This window comes from Gymnogyps californianus, chromosome 28 (genome assembly GCF_018139145.2).
Source record: "Gymnogyps californianus isolate 813 chromosome 28, ASM1813914v2, whole genome shotgun sequence".
In the NCBI taxonomy this organism is placed as follows: domain Eukaryota; kingdom Metazoa; phylum Chordata; class Aves; order Accipitriformes; family Cathartidae; genus Gymnogyps; species Gymnogyps californianus.
In genome coordinates, this window is record NC_059498.1 from 1,428,040 (window position 1) to 1,451,492 (window position 23,453).

General features: G+C 41.4%; 1 protein-coding gene and 1 pseudogene across 1 annotated transcript; one reads left to right on the plus strand and one right to left on the minus strand.

The window, feature by feature from the left end:
* Nucleotides 1–12,064: 12,064 nt before the first annotated feature.
* On the plus strand, nt 12,065–13,012 carry LOC127026717 (olfactory receptor 4D1-like). Its single transcript, XM_050912029.1, has one exon. It carries the CDS (start codon nt 12,065–12,067, stop codon nt 13,010–13,012), a length of 948 nt encoding a protein of 315 aa, XP_050767986.1.
* A 4,879-nt stretch (nt 13,013–17,891) lies between these two features.
* Nucleotides 17,892–18,848, minus strand: LOC127026718 (olfactory receptor 4D1-like; annotated as a pseudogene).
* Between the last annotated feature and the right edge of the window lie 4,605 nt (nt 18,849–23,453).

The following is a 23,453-nucleotide window of genomic DNA, read 5'->3' on the forward strand; positions in this document are numbered from 1 at the left end:
AACTGTAATATGTAATCCTTTAGTGTAAGAGTTATTCAACAAATATTGTTTTTGTGAATGTATGTGTGTGTGTATTCTTACCCGGAGGAGGGTAATGATTGGAGTTTGAACTACCTGGAGTTTCACCTTTTAAACTGAATTAAAATCAGGACAATAATTTATTCACAGAATCAGTGATGGTTCTTTTGGCTCTAAATCATGAAGTCATTTTTGTGATTGTGATTGGGTAGAGCCAAACTTGTGAGTCATATTACAAGCATATATACCAGTGGGAGTCCAGTCGGTGTAGGGGCTGGATGAGTTTACTTTTGACTGTGAGTTCTTTCTCTTCATTATATTCTTTGCTTTCCTTTCCATACAACTGTATTTTCCACACCTGAATTTAGATGAAGTAAATCTCACCCCATATGTCTATGTCTGATTTAATGATTCAAAGCTACTTCTACAATTCAGGGGGGGAGGGGGCATGAACCAGGGAGATGGCAGCTCTTTCCTGTTGGGTGGAGGTTCAGTGCTGTGTAATGAGGAACATCTTGCTATCCAGAAGCTTCCTATGCTTTCCTCAGCTACCCTGTATGTGAGTTGCTTTGCTACAGCTCCTCCAAGAGGGAAATGAGTGTCTCAGCCACTATGTATATGCTTACAGCATGCATATGAGCAACCATGAGAGCATGTTAGCAGTGAGAGAGGACACCACAGGACTCACCAAGACGGAATGGGAGATTTGGGTGAGGGGATTACAACTGTGGATTAAACTGAAGAAAATATAAGTTAGAGCACTATGGATTAGTGGAACCGTTGGCAGAGCAACAGTCACACAGTTTGGAAGAGGCTGGGGAGCTAAACTGAGTGTTGCTAGTGCCCTGGACATACTTATGACCAGGCTGGGGTTCGGAGGAGAGGGAACTGAAGAACCTGGAGGAAATAAGTTTTAGAATGAGACAGGAAAAGGCTGGACATGGACGGTATTGGAGGGGGGTGGGAAAGGTGAAAAGAAAAAAATATTCAGGAACATGTTTCTGCAAATGGAAGCTATGGGTCCACACCCTCCTGCAGAAGAAGAGCAATAGTCATCCAGCAACCCATGGCCTTGAACACACAGGCCAACGATCACCTTTCTGGGGCTAATTGATGACTGGTTAGATGACTAGCTCGGGGGTACATCTTCATATTGTAGACATCTGGATGTAGGTGAGATTTAGACATTGGAGCATAAATGCTACAGAAGGATTTTTCAAGAGATTTTATTACCTCTTATTCCCCCAAAAAACTAAAATTAAATTAGCTCTTTACCTTTATGCAGGTAATAGCAAAATACAAGACCTTGGTCAAAGGAAATGTCTGATGCTCCCTGTGTTTGACGAAGCAATCCTCTAAAGAAAAGTTGAATTAATTTAATTCCGTAATTGCTTCTGTCTTTTCATTACCTCTGAGGTAGCCTGTGTTTCAGAATTATGCCTGTGTGGCTAAATTTTGGTGACATTAATTCCATCCCAACCAAGTGTATGCCTTATCTGGAACTAAATGAAAGGCGCTTCAAAACATCTGGACACATGAAAGTAAATAAACAAACCTGAAAACATTAATTTTTAAAGAGTACAGGGGACGCTTTTCAATAAGGGGCCATCTGTTTTTGTATATATACAGAAGTATTTCCATTATTTTCTCTGCAAAAACACTTGGAGACTAGTGATTACACAGTGACATACATATGCACAGACACACACTCCAGCTTGTCCTATTGCTGGCACTCCAGACACATGATCCCCTATGACCCATGGTTCTCTCTCCAGTTGCAGGTTCTTAGACCTCCATACACTTGCACATAGACTAGAGTCCCTTCACACAGGGAAACAGAAATGGACCTTAATAAGAAGACAGGGCAGACTGTGGTGATCAGACATCACCAGTTAAGAATAATGACCACTAGTTTACACATTACGAACCCCTTTTATCCGCTTACCCTGTTTCCCCATGCTTGCTTGCTTGTCCCCAATTCACCTTCGTTCCCCTCTTTGGTCCCCCCCCCCCAAACACATGTCAGTAAATTTTTTGCAATCCCAAAATGGTCCTGGCATGCCATAATGAGTCCCAAGCCCTCACAGGTAGTAATCCCCCTCACTCTCTAAGGTGATCTGGGGACATCCTTTCCTGTTCACTCATCTGGTGGGTGCGTCACACCAGGACAACGTGGGTGACAGTCCTCTTGTGGTGGCCCTGAGAGTATCCAGGTCAGCATCTTCTGCTTGCCTTGTTTACTTATTAGGGATCATCTGCCTGTCATTTCTCCTTTGGCAGCCTCTCAACAGCCCCCCAGATCCAGGCCTCCTGCAAACGGCAATTCTCCTTTAACTGCAAGTCACTCATATTATGAACTCTGCACTCCATCCCTCCAAATTCAATTTTAACTGTCGTTATAAAAATCTGAATATATTCTTGTTACAAACTTCATGTCTTGTTCCCGTAAAACATATAATCAAGAACATCATAAGTTAGTTATTCTCTATACCTCAGTATACACGCAAATGATTGACATTCTACAAGCAAAAAGCAACACCTTTGAGAAATGAACCAGCACTTCAACAGCAGTATGACTTCATCCAGAACCAAAACTTGTCATGAACAATGCTCATTTGATATGGCGTAATCATTTTCCCCATTCAAGGAGTAGAATGCATCGAACAGCTTTGTTTCCCTTAAAGTTGCCCCGCATCCTGTAACATTAACTGAGCTCTGACCTTTCCCCCATGCTCACAATTCCTTAACTTGCACTCCTAGATCTCTGAAGGGTTTTCTGTCCCACTCTATCATATCCTCTGTCCTTTTTTTCCAGAAGCTTCCGTAAGTACCAGCATGTACGATAGCAGCATGGAGAACTCCCTCCTGATGTTTCTTTTGATATCAAGCATAATACTGGACTCTTGGCATTACCCTTGGCCATGCTTCTGATCATATGGTAGCTTTCCAGTATGCACCTCAGCACATGCCACTCCTTGATAAACAGGATGTCCTACCTGGTTACCAGGTGATACCAGAAGGGTTTAGGTAACTGTTCCTAATCACTGGAGCTTTTAGGCAATTGTATCAGTGATCATGACCTTCACAGGCTCCCTCTTCCCCCTTCTTTCTGTAAACACACTCCAGCAGCCCATACTCCAGCAGCCCAAGCAGCTGTAATCAATTGCCACCTTCTTCCCAGACCCTCCACAATATCTCTCCTTGACAGAGTTGAGAGAATTGGGCCATTGCTCAACATAACCCTCCATCATCTGATCCAATAGCCCACCTCCATTGCACAGGCCAGTGATTACAGGTGACACAGGTCCCAAACTCCCAAGAGCTCTGTACTTCTGAGCTGTCAGCTGTATCTTCATGGCTGCAGTTTCCCAGCACCTTCCACAGCCACTGCAAGGGTGTTTTGGTACAGTAAGTTTCCCACATGTCTTTAATTTTGCTCTGAGTAAAGCACAGTTTAGCAGCCACTTTCTGGGGAACAGAACTCCCATTTCCACAGGTCTGCTCAATTAACGTTACTGAGGTTGCCTGACAGGACTCTGTGTTTAATTTGTCATTGGAGTCCTGAATTTCCCTAACTGAGCTTTCCAAATACCACTGTATGGCAATCACCTTAAGCATGCTAACTGTTCCTGTAGCTACAAAACTTCTGAACAAGGGTCTCTCGCACTGTGTTAATGTTTCTTTTAGAAGATCATTAGTCTGACAGAGAAAGTAATTTCGGTTATTGATTCTCAACCTCTATTAAGTGGTCCCAATCTCTTTGGAGCTCTACCTGAAGCAGATACTATGCCTCTGCACTCTCTCATACCAAAGCAGTGCATCTCTCTCCTGGTGCTTTTAATGTATTGCATCATTTTTACAACTCCTAGACTAATTCCCTTGATTTCTGTACTGGGAGACAGTCCATGTTCCAAGCCACTGGTGCCTGGGCTTGGAGCAGGCACTGTCCTTTCTCTTCCCAACTCTTCACATCCCACTACTGTTTTCTTGGGTCCCTTTGGACCTCCATTTTCCTGACTGTTTGCACAATGTTTGAACTCATCCTCACATATTTTGAGTACACCCCTCACATTGCAGAACAACAGAAATTCCTAATATCAGAATCAAGGCTTCCAGCATCTCAAAGTTGCTCCAAATAGTCCAATTCTAGACCATGATATTTGAAAAGTTCATCATATTTGAAAAGTTGTGGCAGACTGGTGAAGTTCCCAGTGACTGGAAAAGGAGAAACATAGCCCCCACTTTTAAAAAGGGAAAAAGGAAAGACCTAAGGAACCACAGGCTGGTTAGTCTCACCTCTGCGCCCAGCAAGATCATGGAGCAGATCCTCCTGGAAACTACGTTAAGGCACATGGAAAACAGAGAGGTGATTTGTGACAGCCAACATGGCTTCACTAAGGGCTAACCGTACCTGACAAATTTGGTGGCCTTCAATGATGCTGTTACAGCATTGGTGGATAAGGGAAAGGCGACTGACGTCATCTACCTGGACTTCTGCGAAGCATGTGATACTGTCCCACACAGTATCCTTGTCTCTAAAATGTAGAGACATGGATTTGATGGGTAGACCACTTGGTGGATAAGGCATTGGCTGGATTCAAAGAGTTGTGCTCAGTGGCTCAATGTCCAGGTGGAGACCAGTGACGAGTGGTCCGTATTGGGACCAGTGGTCCCTCAGGGGTCTGTATTGGGACCAGTGTTATTTAGCATCTTTGTCATCGACATGGACAGTGGGATTGAGTGCACCCTCAGCAGGTTTGCAGACGACGACAAGCTGAGTTGTTGATACACTAGAGGGAAAGGATGCCATCCAGAGGGACCTTGACAGGCTAGAGAGATGGGCCCGTGCGAACCTCATGAAGTTCAACAAGGCCAAGTGCAAGGTCCTGCACATGGGTCAGGGTGATCTCAAGCACAAATACAGGCTGGGCAATGAGTGGATTGAGAGCAGCCCTGCAGAGAAGGACTTGAGGTGGATGAAAAACTGAATATGAGCCAGCAATGCATGCTCACAGCCCAGAAAACCAATTGTATCCTGGGCTGCATCAAAAGAAGCGTAACCAGCAGGTTGAGGGAGGTGATTCTCCCCCTCTACTCCGCTCTTGAGAGACCCTGCCTGGAGTACTGTGTTCAGCTCTGGGGCCCCGGCACAAGAAACACATGGACCTGTTAGAGCATGTCCAGAGGAGGGCCAGGAAGATGATCAAGGGGCTGGAGCACCTCTCCTATGAAGACAGGCTGAGAGAGTTGGGGTTGTTCAGCCTGGAGAAGAGAAGGCTCTGGGGAGAGCTTACAGCGGCCTTCCAATACCTAAAGGGGACCTACAGGAAAGCTGGAGAGGGACTTTTTACAAGGGCCTGTAGCGATAGGACGAGGGGTAATGCTTTTAAACTGAAAGAGGGTAGATTTAGATTAGATATTAGGAAGAAATTCTTTATTGTGAGGGTGGTGAGACACTGGAACAGGTTGCCCAGAGAAGTTGTGGATGCCCCTTCCCTGGAAGTGTTCAAGGCCAGGTTCGATGGGGCTTTGAGCAAGCTGATCTAGTGGAAGGTATCCCTGCCCATGGCAGGGGAGTTGGAACTAGATGATCTTTAAGGTCCCTTCCAACCCAAACCATTCTATGATTCTATGAGCCTATGACAGATCATGATGTTGCCCATATCCTCCACCAATTACCATCACAGGCAAAACAGTCCTAAGGCAGGGAAATTTATTTGACTATCTCGCCCCGACCACCACCTGGTCTCAACTTTTTGTATTTTTGCTGTGGATTACATTCAGCCTGTAAACACAACGCTGGTAAGGTGGTAGGCAACATAGGAGGTTGAAGTGCTATGCGTAACCATTTTCTGTTACTTTACACACAGCAGTTTCTTTCTGCCACCCTAGGTTTATTGGCTTTCTGCCAGTTTAGCAGGCGGGAGCACTCTGTTCATAATATGCCTGATCCAATACGGCATATAGATGCACTTCAGTACATTCACAGGTGTCCATGCTCCAGCATGAGTAGCTCATGGGTCATAGTTCTTTCACAGGTTGTACATGCTGTAGTGTGGCTTACCAACAGACTGCTCCCGTCAGGGTATATATACCCCTTTGCATGTCGTGTCCTCTCCCACCCTATCCCCACCAAAAGTGTGTCTCCAGCCTGTATTGGCTGCTAGCTCCTATTTTACACATTTGACCAGGAACACCACGTGCTTCTCTGAACGTGTAAAGTTTTGGTGTGCAATTCCTGTGCCCCTGACCCACATACACCTGGTTGGTTGCATTGGTTTCAGAGCTGGCTGAAATAGATCTTGACTGACACTTCAGTCAAATCATTCAGTTCATTATTTCCTCCCACAGAGATCACCCTTGCGGACAACTACTGATTAAACCAATTTATGCCCATTAAAAAGACAGGCTGCTATTCAGAAGGATTTGGATGGGCCAGAAATGCTCTGAAAGAAATCTTCTCAAGTTTAAAAAATGCAAACACAAAGTCTTATATCTGGGATACAATAACACTATGTACCAATGCTGGCTGGAGGGTGGGGGCTGCAAACAGTTAGTACCCAGCTTTGCAGAAAAAGATCTGTGCGTCCTGGTGCACAAGTTAGGCATGTGTCTACAGTGTGTCCTTGCAGCAACTAAGGCCAACTGCATTCTGAGCTGTAACAGCGAGAGTAGTCAGCATGTCTAGGGAAGTGATTCTTCTCCTCTGTTCGACACTTGTGAGAGCCCATTGGAGTAATTTCCCAATTCTTGGCCTTCCCAGTACAAGAAAGACATGGACTTATTGTAAGAAGTCTAATGGAGGACAAACTAAGAGAAATTATTTTGTTCAGCCTTAAGACAAGAAGGCTATGAGGGGACCTTATTGCTGTCTTCCTCTACCTACTAGAATGGTGTAGAGAAGACCAATCCAGAATTTTCTCAAAGGTGTACAGCATTAGGATGAGGAGCATAAGACACAAGTTGTACCATGACAAAACCCATCTCAGTTTAAAAAAAACACCTTTCTTTTACCAAGAGTGGACAGACATTGGAATAGGAGCCCAGAGCGGCTGTGGCATTGCCACAGGGATACTAAGAGATACTCCAGACTTGACTGGATAGGTCCCTGAGCAATTTGCTTTAAACAGGAGGCTGGACAGGAAACTTTCAGAAGTCCCTTCATCCTACATGATTCTATAATTTGTGGATTCTGTAGCTGTGAGCTGACAAATGGGTTATTCTTACTAACGTGTGCATACCACTAATCAATACAATTAATGAGCCAAAAATGTACTGATTAGCCAGGTTTTACCTGTTGACCTCTATATGATCCTGGCATGTAACTCATAGTACTGTAGGGAGTCACATAAAGTATTCCGGCTCATGGAGCTTAGCACAGAAGGACATTTGCTTAGCCTCTTGTACTTGTGGGATTACCATCTACGGAATAAAATAAACCATGAGCTTTTTAATTCAGTCCCTTATGACACAATCCCTAAATCTCCCAAACAATACTGTTCTGGTTTTCTTTTTTTTTGATCCTGTTAGTAAACCTCACAGGTGTTTCAGAGAGAGGGTCTGAGATTAACAGCTGGCACAGTACAGTCCTCAGACAACATAACTGAAGGAAGATTCAGAGGACAGACAACTCTTTGTTCAGTATTTTCTCTCAATGCTTTTCTCCATAGTTTATGTCATAACTTGTCCGAGGAACTTCACCATCGTTGTCACGGTCATCAGTGACCCATGGCTTTATAACCCCATGTACTTTCTGCTGGCCAGCTTGGCCTTTCTAGATGTCAGTGACTCTCCAGCCAATGCTCCCGATTTACTCATGATGACTTTCTCAGACTTGATGGGACAACTGGTGCAGCAACAGGCTTTAAGTGCCCTGACCTGCCTGTAACATCCTTCTTTGTAATCCTTCTCTGCTGTCTCTTCCCTCCTCTCCCCAAGGGTTTAGCTGCCTATATTCAAGGTCAGCACTAATATAATGTGGTTGTTTAACCTTGTATTAATCTTCTGTGAAACATCTAAGTTATAAGAAAGTTGTGGGAAGCCTCATATGGAAACTCCATTCTGCCAGTTGGTTCAGGACTTAAGTGTTTAAGCTTAGGTCCTCTTGTTTCTTGCCCTAGCTATGCTGCAGGTATGCTATGCCTGGCCTTGTATCTTGCTGGTTTTTACCTCACCTTGACTACTTGAGTTCCTGGCCTAAATTTCAACCTGCTTCACTACTATTGACTTGTCTAGCTGACATGGGAGTATCATGGCCTTGTTTGTCCAAGAGCCAAGTTGCAGCACAAACAGGGGCTGGATGTAGTGAGCCGTGGCAAACAGGATGTGAACAACCTTGGATCAACAAGTGACAATAGAACAACACCTGAAACTGCTGGAATGATGTCATTGTGGACTTTCTGATTGGTAGCCTGTGCTGACATCTGCCGTAGTAAATATAGGAGGGTAACATTGCTACAGCGTGCAGATGCAGGGCACCTGAGAAGAAGCTGTCACGTGATGGTGCCAACCTGCCACCCAAGAACCCTGTCCTGAGACTGGCTGGAGAGTGTCATCTTCCCATGGGCTCAACTATGCTGGCTCACTGGAACGGTAATTTTGGCAAATGTCAGTTAATTGTATGTTTGCATGTGTGTGTGAGTGTAAAACTTTCCCTCACACAGCTTATCTTTTGCTTTGTCCACTTATCACATTGAGCTTAGTGGTGTCATGTTCCCTGGCATCCCTTTCCCTCTGGCAATCACTGGGCTGTTGGCTGACTGGTTACTGTCAATGATTCTGGTCTGCTCTTTTTTTGTGTGTACTGTGGGACTGCTGCCTTCACTGGTGAGGTGGGCTGCTCCTGTCTGCCTCACTGTCACTCTCAGCCCATGGCTTGCCTTCCCTTGTGGACCAGGCAACTATTCCTGCTCCCTGACATCTCTGTTTTCAGGGAACAGCACACAAACCGTGACTAGCAAATTAAACAGGTATTGCTAGTCACAGCACCTGTGAGCAGAAGTTTATTGTTTCAAATGAAAATCCAAATAGGCTAAAGGAGGAATAGATGACACAACCATGGCACAAGCCCAAATTCTCTGGCAATCCCTGATTTGGTTTATCCTGTGGTTTCTCTCTGAATTGAACATCTGACTCTCCAGCCAAGGGGATGCATACACAAAGAGAAAATGTCCCAAATTCAGGCTTTGTCCATGCCAGCCATTCAGACAAACTGAGTCAAACCAACTGACTCTGTAAACTTCAGCCCCTACAAAAGAAAGCAAGCAGCAGCAAGCAAGGCTTATTGTCCATAGCATAACAGAATCTGTCATCTGATCAGTACAGACAAGAACTAAGGTAAAAATGAGGGAAACATTTTATGAGGACAAGAAGAGTTCACAGGGATTCTGAGAAAGTGTGGGAGAAGCATAAAGGATGCCTGGAGAAATGCACAATGTCTCACATTTTCAGATGGGAGAAACAAAGATTTCACATGTCTTAGGCAGGTAATTGGGACACAGAGAAAATGGAATGGGCACGAGGAACTTCTGCCTTCTGGTGGGTTGGAAACAGACTTGATAAATGGTGAAGTATATGAAGGGTCTGGTATGCTGAGTCACTGAATTTAAGACAAAGACAGAAATAGGGGCTAGAGTGCAGGATCCCTGGAGTGAGACTGAATGGCAAAAGGAAGAGGAGAGAAGAGTCTGATGTGAAAATGAAAGCTCTGAGATGTGACATGGAGTCCTCACAGACACAGGGGGAACAGGGTGAACTAGAGCAGGTAAGGCAGAATAGAAGTCTTTCTTGTCCTGGAATGAGCACTGGGCACTTAAAGGCTGTCAAAAGTGCCTCTTTGTAGGATGTGGGGATAGAATAGTGGTCAAATATCTTCAGATACCTACAGGACAGGAATCCAGATATAAGCTAGCCTTTTGGGCTTCGTTAGAGTCAGTGGTGAGAAACAGGCACTCCCAGAGCATAGTTTGTTTCATCCTAGGGTAGGTATCAAGACTAGGACAAATTGATCACATTCTGCAGCTGCCATTTCTTCAACCTTTACTTCAACAGGACTGCACAACTAGTTCGCTGTTGTGGTTTAACCCCAGTCAGCAACTAAGCACCACGCAGCTGTTTCCCCCTCCCCCTCGCAGTGGGGTGAGGAGGAGGAAAGCAAAGGAAAAAAAAGTAAAACTCATGGGTTGAGATAAGAACAGTTTAATAACTAAAGTAAAATATAATACTAACAATAGTAATAATGAAATATAATAATAATAATAGTAATGAAAAGGAATATAACAAAAAAAGGAAGGGGGCGGGGGAAGGAAAAAAACCAGTGCTGCACAATGCAATTGCTCACCACCCACTGACCGATGCTCAGTTAGTTCCCGAGCCGCGATCTGCGCCTCCCGGCCAACTCCCCCCTGTTTATATACTGGGCATGACATTCCATGGTATGGAATACCCCTTTGGCTAGTTCAGGTCAGCTGCCCCGGCTATGCTCCCTCCCAGCTTCTTGCACACCTGCTTGCTGGCAGAGCACAGGAGACTGAAAAGTCCTTGGCTTAAGATAAGTGCTACTTAGCAACAACTAAAACATCAGTGTGTTATCAACATCATTCTCACACTAAATCCAAAACACAGCACTGTACCAGCTACTAAGAAGAGAGTTAACTCTGTCCCAGCCGAAACCAGGACATTCACATACAGAGATTTAGGATACTGAGGGCTGAGGTCAAGAGAGGTGGAGTCCAATGTATGTATCTAAAAGACACTGCAGGTGGGATCCAGGTTCCTAAACAGACATGCCTAGAGCATGCCATCTGAATTCCAGCTGCCATACCTCAAGGGCATGTGTGACCTTGAGGTCACCCATAATTCACCCATAATTCATGTATGACAGTTGCCAACCCAGTGTAAATGTCTTGGGTATTTTAGGACATCTGAAATTTCTTTGAACATTTACTTTTAGAAAGACAGTCCCACTTTTGTGATTGAGCTAATCATCAAGGTCTGCTTAGAACCAACAACAAGAACTAGACACACTCAGAGGATGATTGAGTCTTAATTCAGGTATCTGAGATAAATAGAATGAAGTGCCTATGCCTGTACAAATGAAATGAACTGCAGTCTGCATATCCTGGGTCCTCTCTGAATGTAAAGTTCAGGGCACACTCCCCTGCAGGATGTGATGAAGAGACCAGTGGGCCTCATAACAGATTGTCTTTTCTCATTCTTCAGATTGCTTGTCTCACGGTACTGGAGAGAAATTCAAGAAACTGGGCATTCTTTTGTGTGCTGAAATGTTCTTTTTTCTCAGATCACCTCTGCCCTGAAACAGACAGGCCTGCAAAGTGAAGAATGTACAATACGTCCTGTTTCCCTTTGGCTAACACAGGAGTAGCACAGTAAATACTACTACATCATAAAATACTCTAAAGTATTTATTTTCTTAATGATTGACAGAGCAAGAATGCCTTAGTAGCTATAGCAAAACCATTTTTGTTCAGACCCAGGAAAGTTCATGTAGATTTCGTAGTAACTTTGTTCCTAGCAGCTACTTTGATGCTTAGACAGAATGATGTATGAGAGGGATTTTTAAATTTTGTTTTCTCTTTGGAGTCCTCTGTGGAGGAGAGGAATCAGGCAACTCTGAGACTGCAGACAAAGCAGTCCTATGTGGAATAAGGGCTCTTGATGTGTGAATGGGAAAACGTAATATTAAAGAGAAGTACTGTTGCACCGAGGAGGGGGTCAAAGCTTGCATTACTGGAGAAACAAAAGTCTATTTATGAAGATAGCAACTAATTGTAAAGTTACACTGGATTTTAAGGGTATAGGTGCAGAGGAGCCAAACTGAAGATCAAAGAAAACAGTTCCCAACACTGAGACTACCTCCACTGAACAAAATTTCCACTGTATAGTGCAGGGATATAAGGAGGTTTCTAGGATGGGGGTTTCTGAGCCAGGGGAGGGGAAAGATCATCTCTCTTAGGGTTGAAAAGCTTACTTTCCTCAGTCTCCCTTCTACATCATTCCTCTCACAGGCATGCTCGGATGGTAACAAATGGAGCCACAGAATGTAACAAATCCTGTGACGGAATTTGTCCTCCTGGGCTTCAACCACAGTCTTAAGATTCAGCAATTCCTCTTCATGGTCTTCTTCATTGTTTACCTGATGACCTGCTTGGGAAACATCACCATCCTCACCACTGTTATCAGTGACTACCACTTGCACACACCCATGTACTTCTTCCTGGCCAACTTAGCATTCACAGATATCACTGAATCATCAGTAAATACTCCCATTCTATTGTCAGGTCTCCTCTCCCAGCACAAAACTGTTCCATTCAAGGAGTGCATCCTTCACATGTTTTTCTTCCACTTCATTGGTGGTGCTCATATCTTCCTTCTCGCAGTGATGGCAGCTGATCGGTATGTAGCTATCCATAAGCCCTTGCAGTACTTGACAATAATGAACCGTGAAGTGTGTTTAGGTCTAGTTGCAGGCTCATGGGCAGGTGGATTCATTCACTCTGCAACACAGATTGCTCTGCTTCTCCCTTTACCTTACTGTGGTCCTAATACTCTGGACAATTTCCACTGTGATGTCCCACAAGTACTGAAAGTGGCCTGCATTGACACCTACCTGACAGAGCTGCTGATGGTCTCAAATGGTGGACTGCTCCTCATAGTAATTTTTGTCTGGCTGCTCATTTCATACACTGTCATTTTAGTCAAGATAAGGAGGCAAGTCACCAAAGGAAAGCACAAAGCTTTGTCTACCTGCATAGCCCAGATAACGGCAATAAGCATAACATTCATTCCAGGAATATTCATCTATGCTCGGCCCTTCAAGACATTTGAACTGGACAAAGTGGCCTCCATCTTCTTCATTGTGCTTGTTCCAGTGCTGAATCCCATGGTCTACACCCTGAGAAATGCTGAAATGAAAAAGGCCATCAGGAGACTTGTTTCTAGGGTTCTGTTCTCAGGAGAAAAGGGAATAGCTTAACTCCCTGATGAATGGTCACCCTTCTTCCTTGTAACTATTGTAACTTATCATTATTGAAATACCTGACCTTCCAGCAAAGACACCTGCAGATGAGAAATCCTTTCTGGAGAACTGAGTCAGAGGAAATTCAGCTTAGGTCCCTTTACGTTAAGTGCAGTTCCCATCAATACAGTCTGTGGAGTCTAGGGTAGGTTGCATCTTGTTAACACTAATTAAGGTGTGCATCAGTCTTCCCCTGAAATACTCTTTTTTTATTTCCAGGAGTAAAGGGATCCTGCTGGCTTTTCACTGGCATAATTTCTTTTTCTGTTACCATGTTTAATGCTTAGTGACTTGTCTTTTTTGAAAACCAGCCACCTTACATCCTTGTCAGTTAAAAATCAGTCTATGCTACAGAATGATCCTTCTTCAGGTCACCTAATTCTTCTTGACACAACTCTAAGTTGCATGTACAGCCTACTTTTGATCATCCAGAATATAGTATTTGTAGCTTCACTGAGAAGTCTAATGTCATAAGAGATTCTTCCCAGGTTTAAAAATACATCTTCCTATGCTTTGTCCCTTGCCTATGAAATGTTTGTTCTTCCTGCCGTATTCGTTTTAGTCATATATATTTTTCTCCTTTCCATTTTTTGCCCAGTAAGATTTTAGTAGTGTGTGATGACAGTATTTCCTAAAGAATGTCTATGCCTGTAACTTGTGCCATTAATAGCTACCTGAAATCCTTCCTTCATATATTGAATAATACTTCCACATTTAGATTACTTTATTAAGATACCTAAGAATTTTTTTATTCTCTTGAGTATATTGTGACTGGTTATTTACTAAGTTTTTGTTTACACTGTACAGTTATACTCTGAAGGAGCAATTAATTCAATTTGACAGACAGTATCTGTCTTATTTGTTTGTTCACACTTTGAATGTTATGCTCCTTTAGACTGGGATTGTCTGTATCAGATGAACCACTACGGAAGAAGATAAGATCAGTTTTCTTAAAGCAAATAAGCATGCTATGAGGAGACACGCTTATGGTCTACAGGTTAAGGAATGTGAGGGTTTTAGGGTCACAGAAAAGATCTGGAAGCCTGCAGCTCCCTGAGATACTGTCAGACTGCTGGGATGAGTCAGCAAGAGACAGAGAGATAACTGTAACAGTCACTGAGTTGACTGAAACCAACCCTGTAATCAAGAAGTACAATGAGAAGGACAGAAAATTTTGTAAAAAAATATTTTTTGATCATTACTTTTCTACCTTAGGTAACGACTCTGAGGTATCTTTACTTTAAAAGTTAGTTCTTCTAATTTATATTTCAGTAAAAACTAACTCCGGAAGTTTTAAAGATTTTGATCTTTAGGAAGTAACCACAAGTAACATGTTTGGGCATATCCACCAAAAAAAAAGAGCTTCTTTGTCTAGATTCCACCACATCAACTAGACTCACCAAGAAATTTTAGGTAAATATATCTTATTTATGCTCTCTGTGCCATGATATGTGTCATCTTGACCAGGGTGACAGTATATGAGGCAATAAGGATGCATGAAGATGTCTACTTGTGACTTAACTCCCTACATTGCCATTATAGTCAAGGATACTACTGGGTTTTCCTTCAGTAGCTTTAAGATAGGCATTTAGTGTCACTTGAGGTACTCCAAAGTCTGAGAGATATCCAGGTGTGAGACAACACTTAAAGGAGATCTGCATCCTTCTGAGCTAGCTATTGAAGACTAGGCTGAAGGCTTATGAGCTGGTGAATGAATCAAGCCAATGAGTGCCACTCAATGTGATCACTGTATTTGATTTCCCAATTTTTGTTGAAAAATTATAGTTGTTTCTCTTTTGTATTAGAAAAGAATGTTCAAAAATATGTACAAACAATGAGCTCTGCAAGAGGCAGCGTTTCAGAATACTGAAAAGCATAAATACAGTGGAAATCTAGTTCATTAAAGAAGATAAAATACTACAGTGTTATTGAAAAAGAATAGCGTTCACAAATATATCATTGAGTTACGTCAAGAATCATCACTGAATCACTGAGGACCTATGGTTGGGTATTCAATTTATCTAATTTTGAAGGTCCAAATTGTAGATAGCTCCACTAGTCATAGAGACTCCCTTTAAAATCAATGTAATGACATAAGCATTTCTAGGATAAGCATCCTAAGGTAAATATTTGAAATGCCTAGAGAAATCCCTTCCAAAAAGTGCCTATTTGTCTGCCTTGACTCAGAAAAGAGATACAGAATGACTAGTTCAGGCACAGACATATTAAACTACAGTAGCTTTGAAATTCAGGCTGCAGACTCAGACCACAGAATCACAGAAATACAGAAATGTTGGTGAGACAGTATCTCTGGAGGTGTCTCATCCAAATCTCCCCCTTAGAGGAATATTGACCATTGACATTAGATTAGGTCAGCCATGGGCTGTTTAGATGAGTCTTGGAAACTCCACAGATGGATATCCAAAAACATCCTTGGCAATTTTTTCCAGTGCCATACTACTCTGCTACTGAAGAAGTTTTTCCTAATGTCCAGGCTAAATCTCCCAAGCCGCAACCTGTGCCCATTGTCCCCTATTATATTGTCTACCACTAGCAGGGAAAGTTTGATTCCATCATCTTTGTAACACTTCTTCAAGAAGTTGAACGTTGCTGTTAGATCTCACTTAATCTTTTCTTTGTTGTCAAATCCAAGTCCTTCAACCTCTCCTCAGAGGTCATGTGATCTAGAACTGTGACAATCTCAGTAGACCTTTGCTGTTATTTACTAGATATCATTTGACTAAATGGCAGGTTAGACACATACTTCATGTATAAATATCTACCTTTAAGTGAAGAAATTAAAGAGAATTCAGTTGTGCAAGCATAGATATCTCAGTTTCATTTCAGAGGCATCAAGGTATCCAAGACATCCACACAGCATTGGCAGACCTGATACAAAGTCTGCTAGAGACTCACTTCTATCTGTACAGTCTGTTGAAGATTAGGAAAGATAATCTACAGTGCCTAAAATGACATGCTAAATCATGCTAAGACAATATCTCACTCATACTGACATTTCAGACACCATTGAGTGCTCTATCTGTCCTCGAGCTGTTGGTCTGTTTGAACAAGAGGACTCCCACAAGTCTTCTGCCACATCAGCTGGGGCCAGTTGGACTACTTTGATATTCCAAGAGTATCTCAAAGAGATCAAGGCACTTCTGTATAGGCAGTTGAATCTCATCCTACATGTTTGAATCTAGAGCTAAAATCCACACATAAATTTAAGTGATCTCTCCTGCTGTCCTCCACCTTGCACTGGGTCTGGTTGGGATGGAGTTATTTTCATAGCAGCTTTTAAGGTGCTTTGTTTCAGGAGGGCAAAAATGAGGAGAAACTCTTGGGTTGAGATAGGCACAGTTTAATAAGTGAAGAAAATAAAAAGAAAAAAACAAGTGATGCAAAAGCAGTCTCTCACCACTAGCAGACCAATGCCCAGCCACTCTCAGAGCAATGGTTACTTTTGAAAAATTCCCTCTAGTTTTATTGCTGAGCATGATGTCATATGGCATGGGATATCCCTTTGGACAATTTGGGTCAGCTGTCCTGGCTGTGTCTCTTCCCAACCTCTTGCCCACCCCAAGCCTACTTGGGGCGGGGGGGTGGCAGCATGAGCAACAGAAAAGGCCTTGACACTGTGTAAGCACTGTTCAGCAATAATTATAACATAGGTGTGTTATGAATGATGTTTTGGTCACCAGTCTAAAACACAGCACCATAGGGGTTGCTATGAAGAAAGTTAACTCCATCCCAACCACACCCAATACACACCTGCAGTCATAAATCTTGAGAAGAACTTTGTGTTTTGAAGCAATAATTATATTTTTATTTTATTAGTAAATTGAAATTCAGTAGAAATATAGAAAGGAAAGAAAGGAAAGAAAGGAAAGAAAGGAAAGAAAGAAGAAAGAAAGGAAGTGAGGAAGAGAGGAAGGGAGGAAGGGAGGAAGGAAGCAATGCCTTAAGGAGAATTTTCTCTCAGTAAAAATAAAGTAAAAATTTGTTTTCTGGCTGACTTCCCACCCCATATCTAATCCATTTACCTTAAAAATATGCATGTGGTGATGAAATTGCAAGAATAAGCTGTCCAGGTCTCCATATACTCAATGAGGAATGTTAAATTCTGAATAAGTCAGTGATGAACCTTTGTCTCCCCTACTTTGGGCTGTGTTTGCATCAGTTAAGAAATTAAACACCAGGAAATTAACTGAATAAGACTTCTATTCTTGTGCAATGGACTTGCTTTCTATTCACTGCTGCATGATTTCCTGGAATACTTTTTTATTTTGATAATGATAAATGATCAGTATTTCATTGCAATGCATTTATCTGAACAAAACAATATTTCTTATCAGAAAGTGAGGAAAATTTTAAATAGAATATGTACTTACATTCTTCTTTAAGAAACAATCAAAAATATTTTCATGTATATTGTGAAGTTGTATGTTCTGCATTTTTTCACTGTCATGAATATTCCACATGAAAACATGAAAACCAGAAACATCCATACATAAATTCCCTAGAATATATTAGAAATCAGAAACTTAGAAATTAACCAAACCCTTAGTAGTGTGAGCTACCATAATAGAAAAAAGAAGTCTTTTTGTTGTTGCTGTTGCTGTTGATTTTCTTTATAATGCATGTTCACTGTTTTTTTTAGTCAGTGACCACTTTGGTTCCCAAGCAGTTATTATCTTGAAAGACAGCATTGTCATTTTAGTTGCATGTAAATTATGGTTATTTAAATTTCCTTCTTTGTCAAAAGCAAAAGTCAATTATTAAGTTGACAGTATCATCTGCTTTGTTTTTACATTTATCTGTAAAAGAAAACAACCATCTAAGAAAGGAAGGACACCTGTGAATTTCTCATTCTGAAAAAGATGTTGAGTAATCTGTTGATGGCATTCTTCATCTCCATGTTCCTCAGCGTGTAGATTATGGGATTAAGCATTGAAGTGATGACTGTATAAAGAGACAACATGGCTTTGTCCACCACAAACTTTTGGAACAGACGTGCATAGATGAAGATGCAGGGTACCAAATGGATGCTCACCCCGACAACCTGAGCTCAACAAATGGAAAAAGCTTTGTGCTTCCTCTCTGTGATTTGTGTCTTGATTTTGACCAGGATGACAGCATATGACACAATCAGGGCAATGAAGATGAGGATTGTAAGCAGTCCGCTATTGGACACCATGAGTAGCTCAACCACATAGATACCTGTACAGGCCAGTTTGATTACCTGTGGCACATTACAGTAGAAATTGTCTAGAAAATTTGGTCCACAGAACGGCAACTGAATGACCAGTGCTACCTGCACAACAGAATGAACAAACTCCTATACCCATGCTCTTGCTACCAGCCCAAGGAGACCGTTGTGATGCATAATGTTTAGAAACTGCAAAGGTTTATGGAGAGCCACATACTGATCCAGAGCCATCACTATGAGGAGGATGGCCACAGCACCTCCTGTGAAATGGAAGAAAAACATCTGTACAATGCATCCCCAAAAACTAATGGTCTTAACCTCAGACAGGATGTCCCATAGCATCTTGGGCAGAGTCACTGAGGATTCACTGAGGTCTATGAAGGCTAAATTTCCCAACAAAAAGTACATAGGCTTGTGGAGCTGTTGATCTGTGATTACTGTGGTGATGATGGTGACATTTCCAAGCCAAGTCATAGAGTAGATTATGAGGAAATTTGTAAAGAGAATATACTGCAGCATGTCACTTTCAGTAAAACCAACAAAGAAAAATGTTTTCACAGTGATGGTAGAATTCTCCTGCTCCATTGGTACCCTGTAGTATGCAATCAACAGAGATAACACTAGGTGAACTAGTTACTACTCACTGACATTTTTATTCAGAAGAGATTACTTGATCTTCTATTGTTATTCATCAACTATGATAGGCCATTGAATTTCTTCAGCTCCTTTTCTTGCATAACAGTTTGTGCCTATAGAAACCCTCTTTGCACAAAGTCTTCCACTATGTACTTGAAAACAGTCAACCATAAGATTCATCTCATCTGACTCTAAACAGGAGGATTCAGTTCAGAATTTCTACACCTAAATTTACATATCTGCACTCTAGGTGTCTTTATGTAAGTTATGCTTCTAATCTTTTATTATAGTCAAAACAGTTGAGCATAATTTGACTAAATGTAGGTGCCCAGTACCATTTTAGATGTCCATGAATAATCTATCTATAGTCACAGAGCCAAGAGATGTGACACAGCATCTATGGAAAACCTTTGTATCATGCTCTTCGGGAGCAGCAGCTGGAGTCAGTTGGCATGTATCATGATAGAATCTCATATGGCATTACACATCTGTGTTTAGTCAGCTGAATCCCATTCTGGGGATTTGTCAATAAAGTTAAGCAAAGACTACATTATGATAATGCTCTCCCTAAAATAAACCACACTGTCTCAGTTGTCCATGTTCCAGCAAATATTCAGTCTATGGAATGGATTCAACTGGAATTTCCATAGTGATGTCCTGTATCTTCCTTCCTTCCTTCCTTCCTTCCTGCCTTCCTGCCTTCCTGCCTTCCTGCCTTCCTCTTCCTCATTTATTCATTCATTCTAATGATTCTCCATGCAACTGCAGACCTACTCAATTTATTCCCCATCTTTTAACACAGCTACCTTTTTAATCACACCAAGAAGACCTCAGAAGGGCTAGAGAACTATTTTGATCCTTGCATTTATGTCAGTAGGAAGGCTGAAATGACATACTGTGCATATTCTGGAGTTTCTTCTCTGAAACTGGCCTGGTTCCTTGCCTGTGATATGGAAGATGAAGAACTGTGATGGGAAACCTTCTCTTGGGAAAGCTAGCTTTGAAATCAGCAAAGATGATGTGAAGTATGGATTCTTCAGATAAAAAAGAACCATTTGTATCCTAGAGACGTCTGTTATTCCTTGCAGAATTTTTAGGAGGCTCAAATTTCCTACTGATTGCTAAAAAGATTGATTGCATTGCAGATAACACTTCACTTTTATGTAATATATTAGACACTAAAATCAACAATAGTTTATCTTCAAGGACTTCACAAATATTGTGGAAGCTGCAAGGTGTCTGTCCTGAGCGTTACTTGTTCTTATTGGAAAACCAGAACTGTTTCTTCAGTCTCCATGCTCAATATAAATATGCTGGCACTCAAGTTTTTACCCCTGTCTTTAATGATGCAATTTGCCTGTCAATATTTTGATATTTGCAATGTACAAGCCTCACCTTAGCTAGCTGCCTAAGCTGCTTTCACACTGAACACAAAGAAACAATTATTTTCACAGAACAATGTTTTAAATATCTTTTGGGTGTTTGCGCCAGAGTAATATGAAATCAAGCTCAATAAGTATTGCTTTCTCCTCAGACCAAATAATCCCACCTGAGGACTTGTCAAAGATTGCAGAGGTGCAACAGGTAGCTGTCTCACTTAGTAAAACTGTCAGAATTTAATATGTGATTGGCTGGTTTAAGGCAATAGGGAAGGAGGTGCATGCCACGTAACTTTAAGCCCTTAGTCACTTTAATTAGGAGTGCAGAGGGTGAGCGAGTGAGCAAGTACACAAGCAAGCAAGCAAGCAAGGTTGTTCAGTGATGTTTTTTTTTCTGGCAATGAGATTGGCTAGGTAGCACATTTGAATGCAGAAAGATAGCATTCATCTCACTTAAACATAGCTGCCTAAAATTTAGTTGACAAAGTCTACCCACATTCTCCAGACCCTATCTGTACTCAATGGGAGAAGATAATTATCTACAAGGAGAATTTACCTCATGACAGTTGTCCAAGACAGGTCAGATAAATCACCATAGCTGCTGATATAATTTCAAAAAGGGGAGTAACATCCATTTATCAGAGAGGGAGTAAGGGAGCTGGAGCTCAGATTTCTGTAGATCTGGTCTAGGAGACAAGCTATTCTTTATCTAGTGCACAGGATGGCAAATACTGGATTTACCTCACTGCCTTGAGGTGTTTTAATGTTTGTCATCTTAGGCAATATCTACAACTTGCCAACTGAATTACCTGTGTGATTTGCCTCCAATGCCTCTTCACTGGGATTACTCACACTTCATGATCCAAGTCCCTTCTCAGGTGGGATTCTCTGAAGCCTGGTGCAGTTCTGAGGAAAGTTCATTCCATTTTCATTTTTGTACTAGCAGTAATGTTGACACCACACAAGTTTTGACTCTTCTCCCCAGAAACAATCTTGCAAAGCTATCCCAGCTTTTGCTGCACTCTCAAACACTCCTAGATGCCCTTGCAATATGTCTTGGACAATGGCACATTTGTATTCAACTTCATGTCTGAAACATATTTCTGGGTTGTGGTTCATGCACTTTGAGCCAAAAAAAAAAAAAATCCCAAAACAAAAAACTAACCAAATTTGAGCATATAACAGTAATTATTATGCTTTAAGATGCTATATAGGGCTCAGAGGGAGATCTAGCTTAACTGGACATAACATGAATACAGAGAAGTGAGCATGAGCTGCACTGCCACATTTGTTTAGAGGGAAAAAAACAACTCCTTAGGACTGATCTTTACGTTAGAGGTAAATACATCATGCTGGATCTGACAGCCCAAGTAAGATGAGGTTAATGCAGCTCCATGTCCCCAGGTCCAACCAGTAGCAAGGCTGAAAATATATTCCTGGTAGGCACACACACACACAGAGCACACATATACACCATATGTATATACATATATACATGGCCAGCACACAGAGCACTCACATGAACACAGAAAGTGCCAACAGCCTCGCCCTACTCCCCTCTCCATCTGGACAGGATGGAAGTTCACTAGTGAGGAAAAAAAAAAAAAGTATGTATATACATGTGTACAAGGTGAATCTTCCAGCAGTTCAGCTCAGACACTCAGTCTGCCCAGTAGTTGACCCCTGGATCCCAGTCTCCCCAGCTGCTGGTATCTAATACGATGCTGGTTGTATTCTAAGAGTAATTATTTAAAAAGAAAAAAGGAAATATGAGGTTTGACGAAATTTCTTATCTATATCTCATACAATCTTAATTGTATCTATACAATTATAAATATAATTATACAATATAATCTTAATTTCTTATCTATATTTTATACAATCTGCTAAAACAAAGTAGTAAAACAACTAGTCCTTCCAAAGGAATATATTGAGTAGGGTGGGGCAGTTGCCAGGTAGGACTTACAGGTGTTACCTTAGCTCTCAGAAGCTAAGAAACTAAGGTCACATTATTGAAAAACAGGCAGAGTCTGGTCATCCGAAGTCTAGTGTGATGAACCAACCTACAGACTGGGATTGCTGTGATGAAAAGCAGACTTGCATAGTTTAGACTTGTCTAGTACAGATGTCCAAGGGTAAACTAGTTACTTTAGGCACTTCTAGCACCCCGTTAGAGATGTAACCTGACCCCAATCCAAACACTAAATAAATACAGTCCTAAGCCTATTACTCACTTGGGCAATAACTCCAAATAGAACTGTAACCTTAAATTACATCTTAAATCTATTCCTAGTTGTTATCCTGTTGTAACTAATTGTAGCTCCAAACTTAATCTTCACTTTATTACTACCCCAGTCTTATTTTATCCCTTGTCCTGGTCTACCCTAGTTTTAGCTTTAACTTAGTGAAATCTTTGACCCCAAATGGAACTTTAATTCTGGCTTCCCACCCTATTATAAACCTCAGAGTTTAGGGAACAAAAGATAGCTTTGACTTTCACAATACAATAATGTGAGTTTCAAAAGCTAGGACATTTTAGAATAAAATATATTACAGTTTTCTTCCCTGTAGGGAAAGTTATCCCAACAAATATTTTATCCCTCAATGAATTAAAATGTTCCTCCAATTTGAAAAAAAAAATAGGACATTAAAAAGGAAGTACATAGGTTAATAAAAAGCAAACAAACAAAACAAACATCGAAGGTAAAAATATGCAAAGCAGCCACAAAGATTACAGTTCTTAAATCAGCTGCATGTTAACAGACATCATCTGAAGAATATCAAGTTCAGTCCAATGAGAATGTAGTAATGCACCAACTGTGAAACAAAGAGAAACTAGTAAAGAGTTTTAGTGAAAGCTAGCTAACAGACATCCATTATAAAAGACATGAAGTTCATTTCATGCCTCAGTGCAGCTGACTGTCAAATGATTCAAGGTGGTGTTTCTTCTTTTTGGTACCAATACAAAGAGACCCAGGAATGCAAAATTTGCCCTATAGAATTTTGTAACAGAAATATTAAATTTTATATGAATGAAGTATGAATGGAGATGTGTTTGAAAGTCTCAGGAGAAACTATAGAAAAAGGGTTAAAAGAATATTGTGTTTTAATTACTATGTTACATTGCATGTGATTTCATTCAAACAACCATAGAGCATGAAGTAAAAAAAGAAAC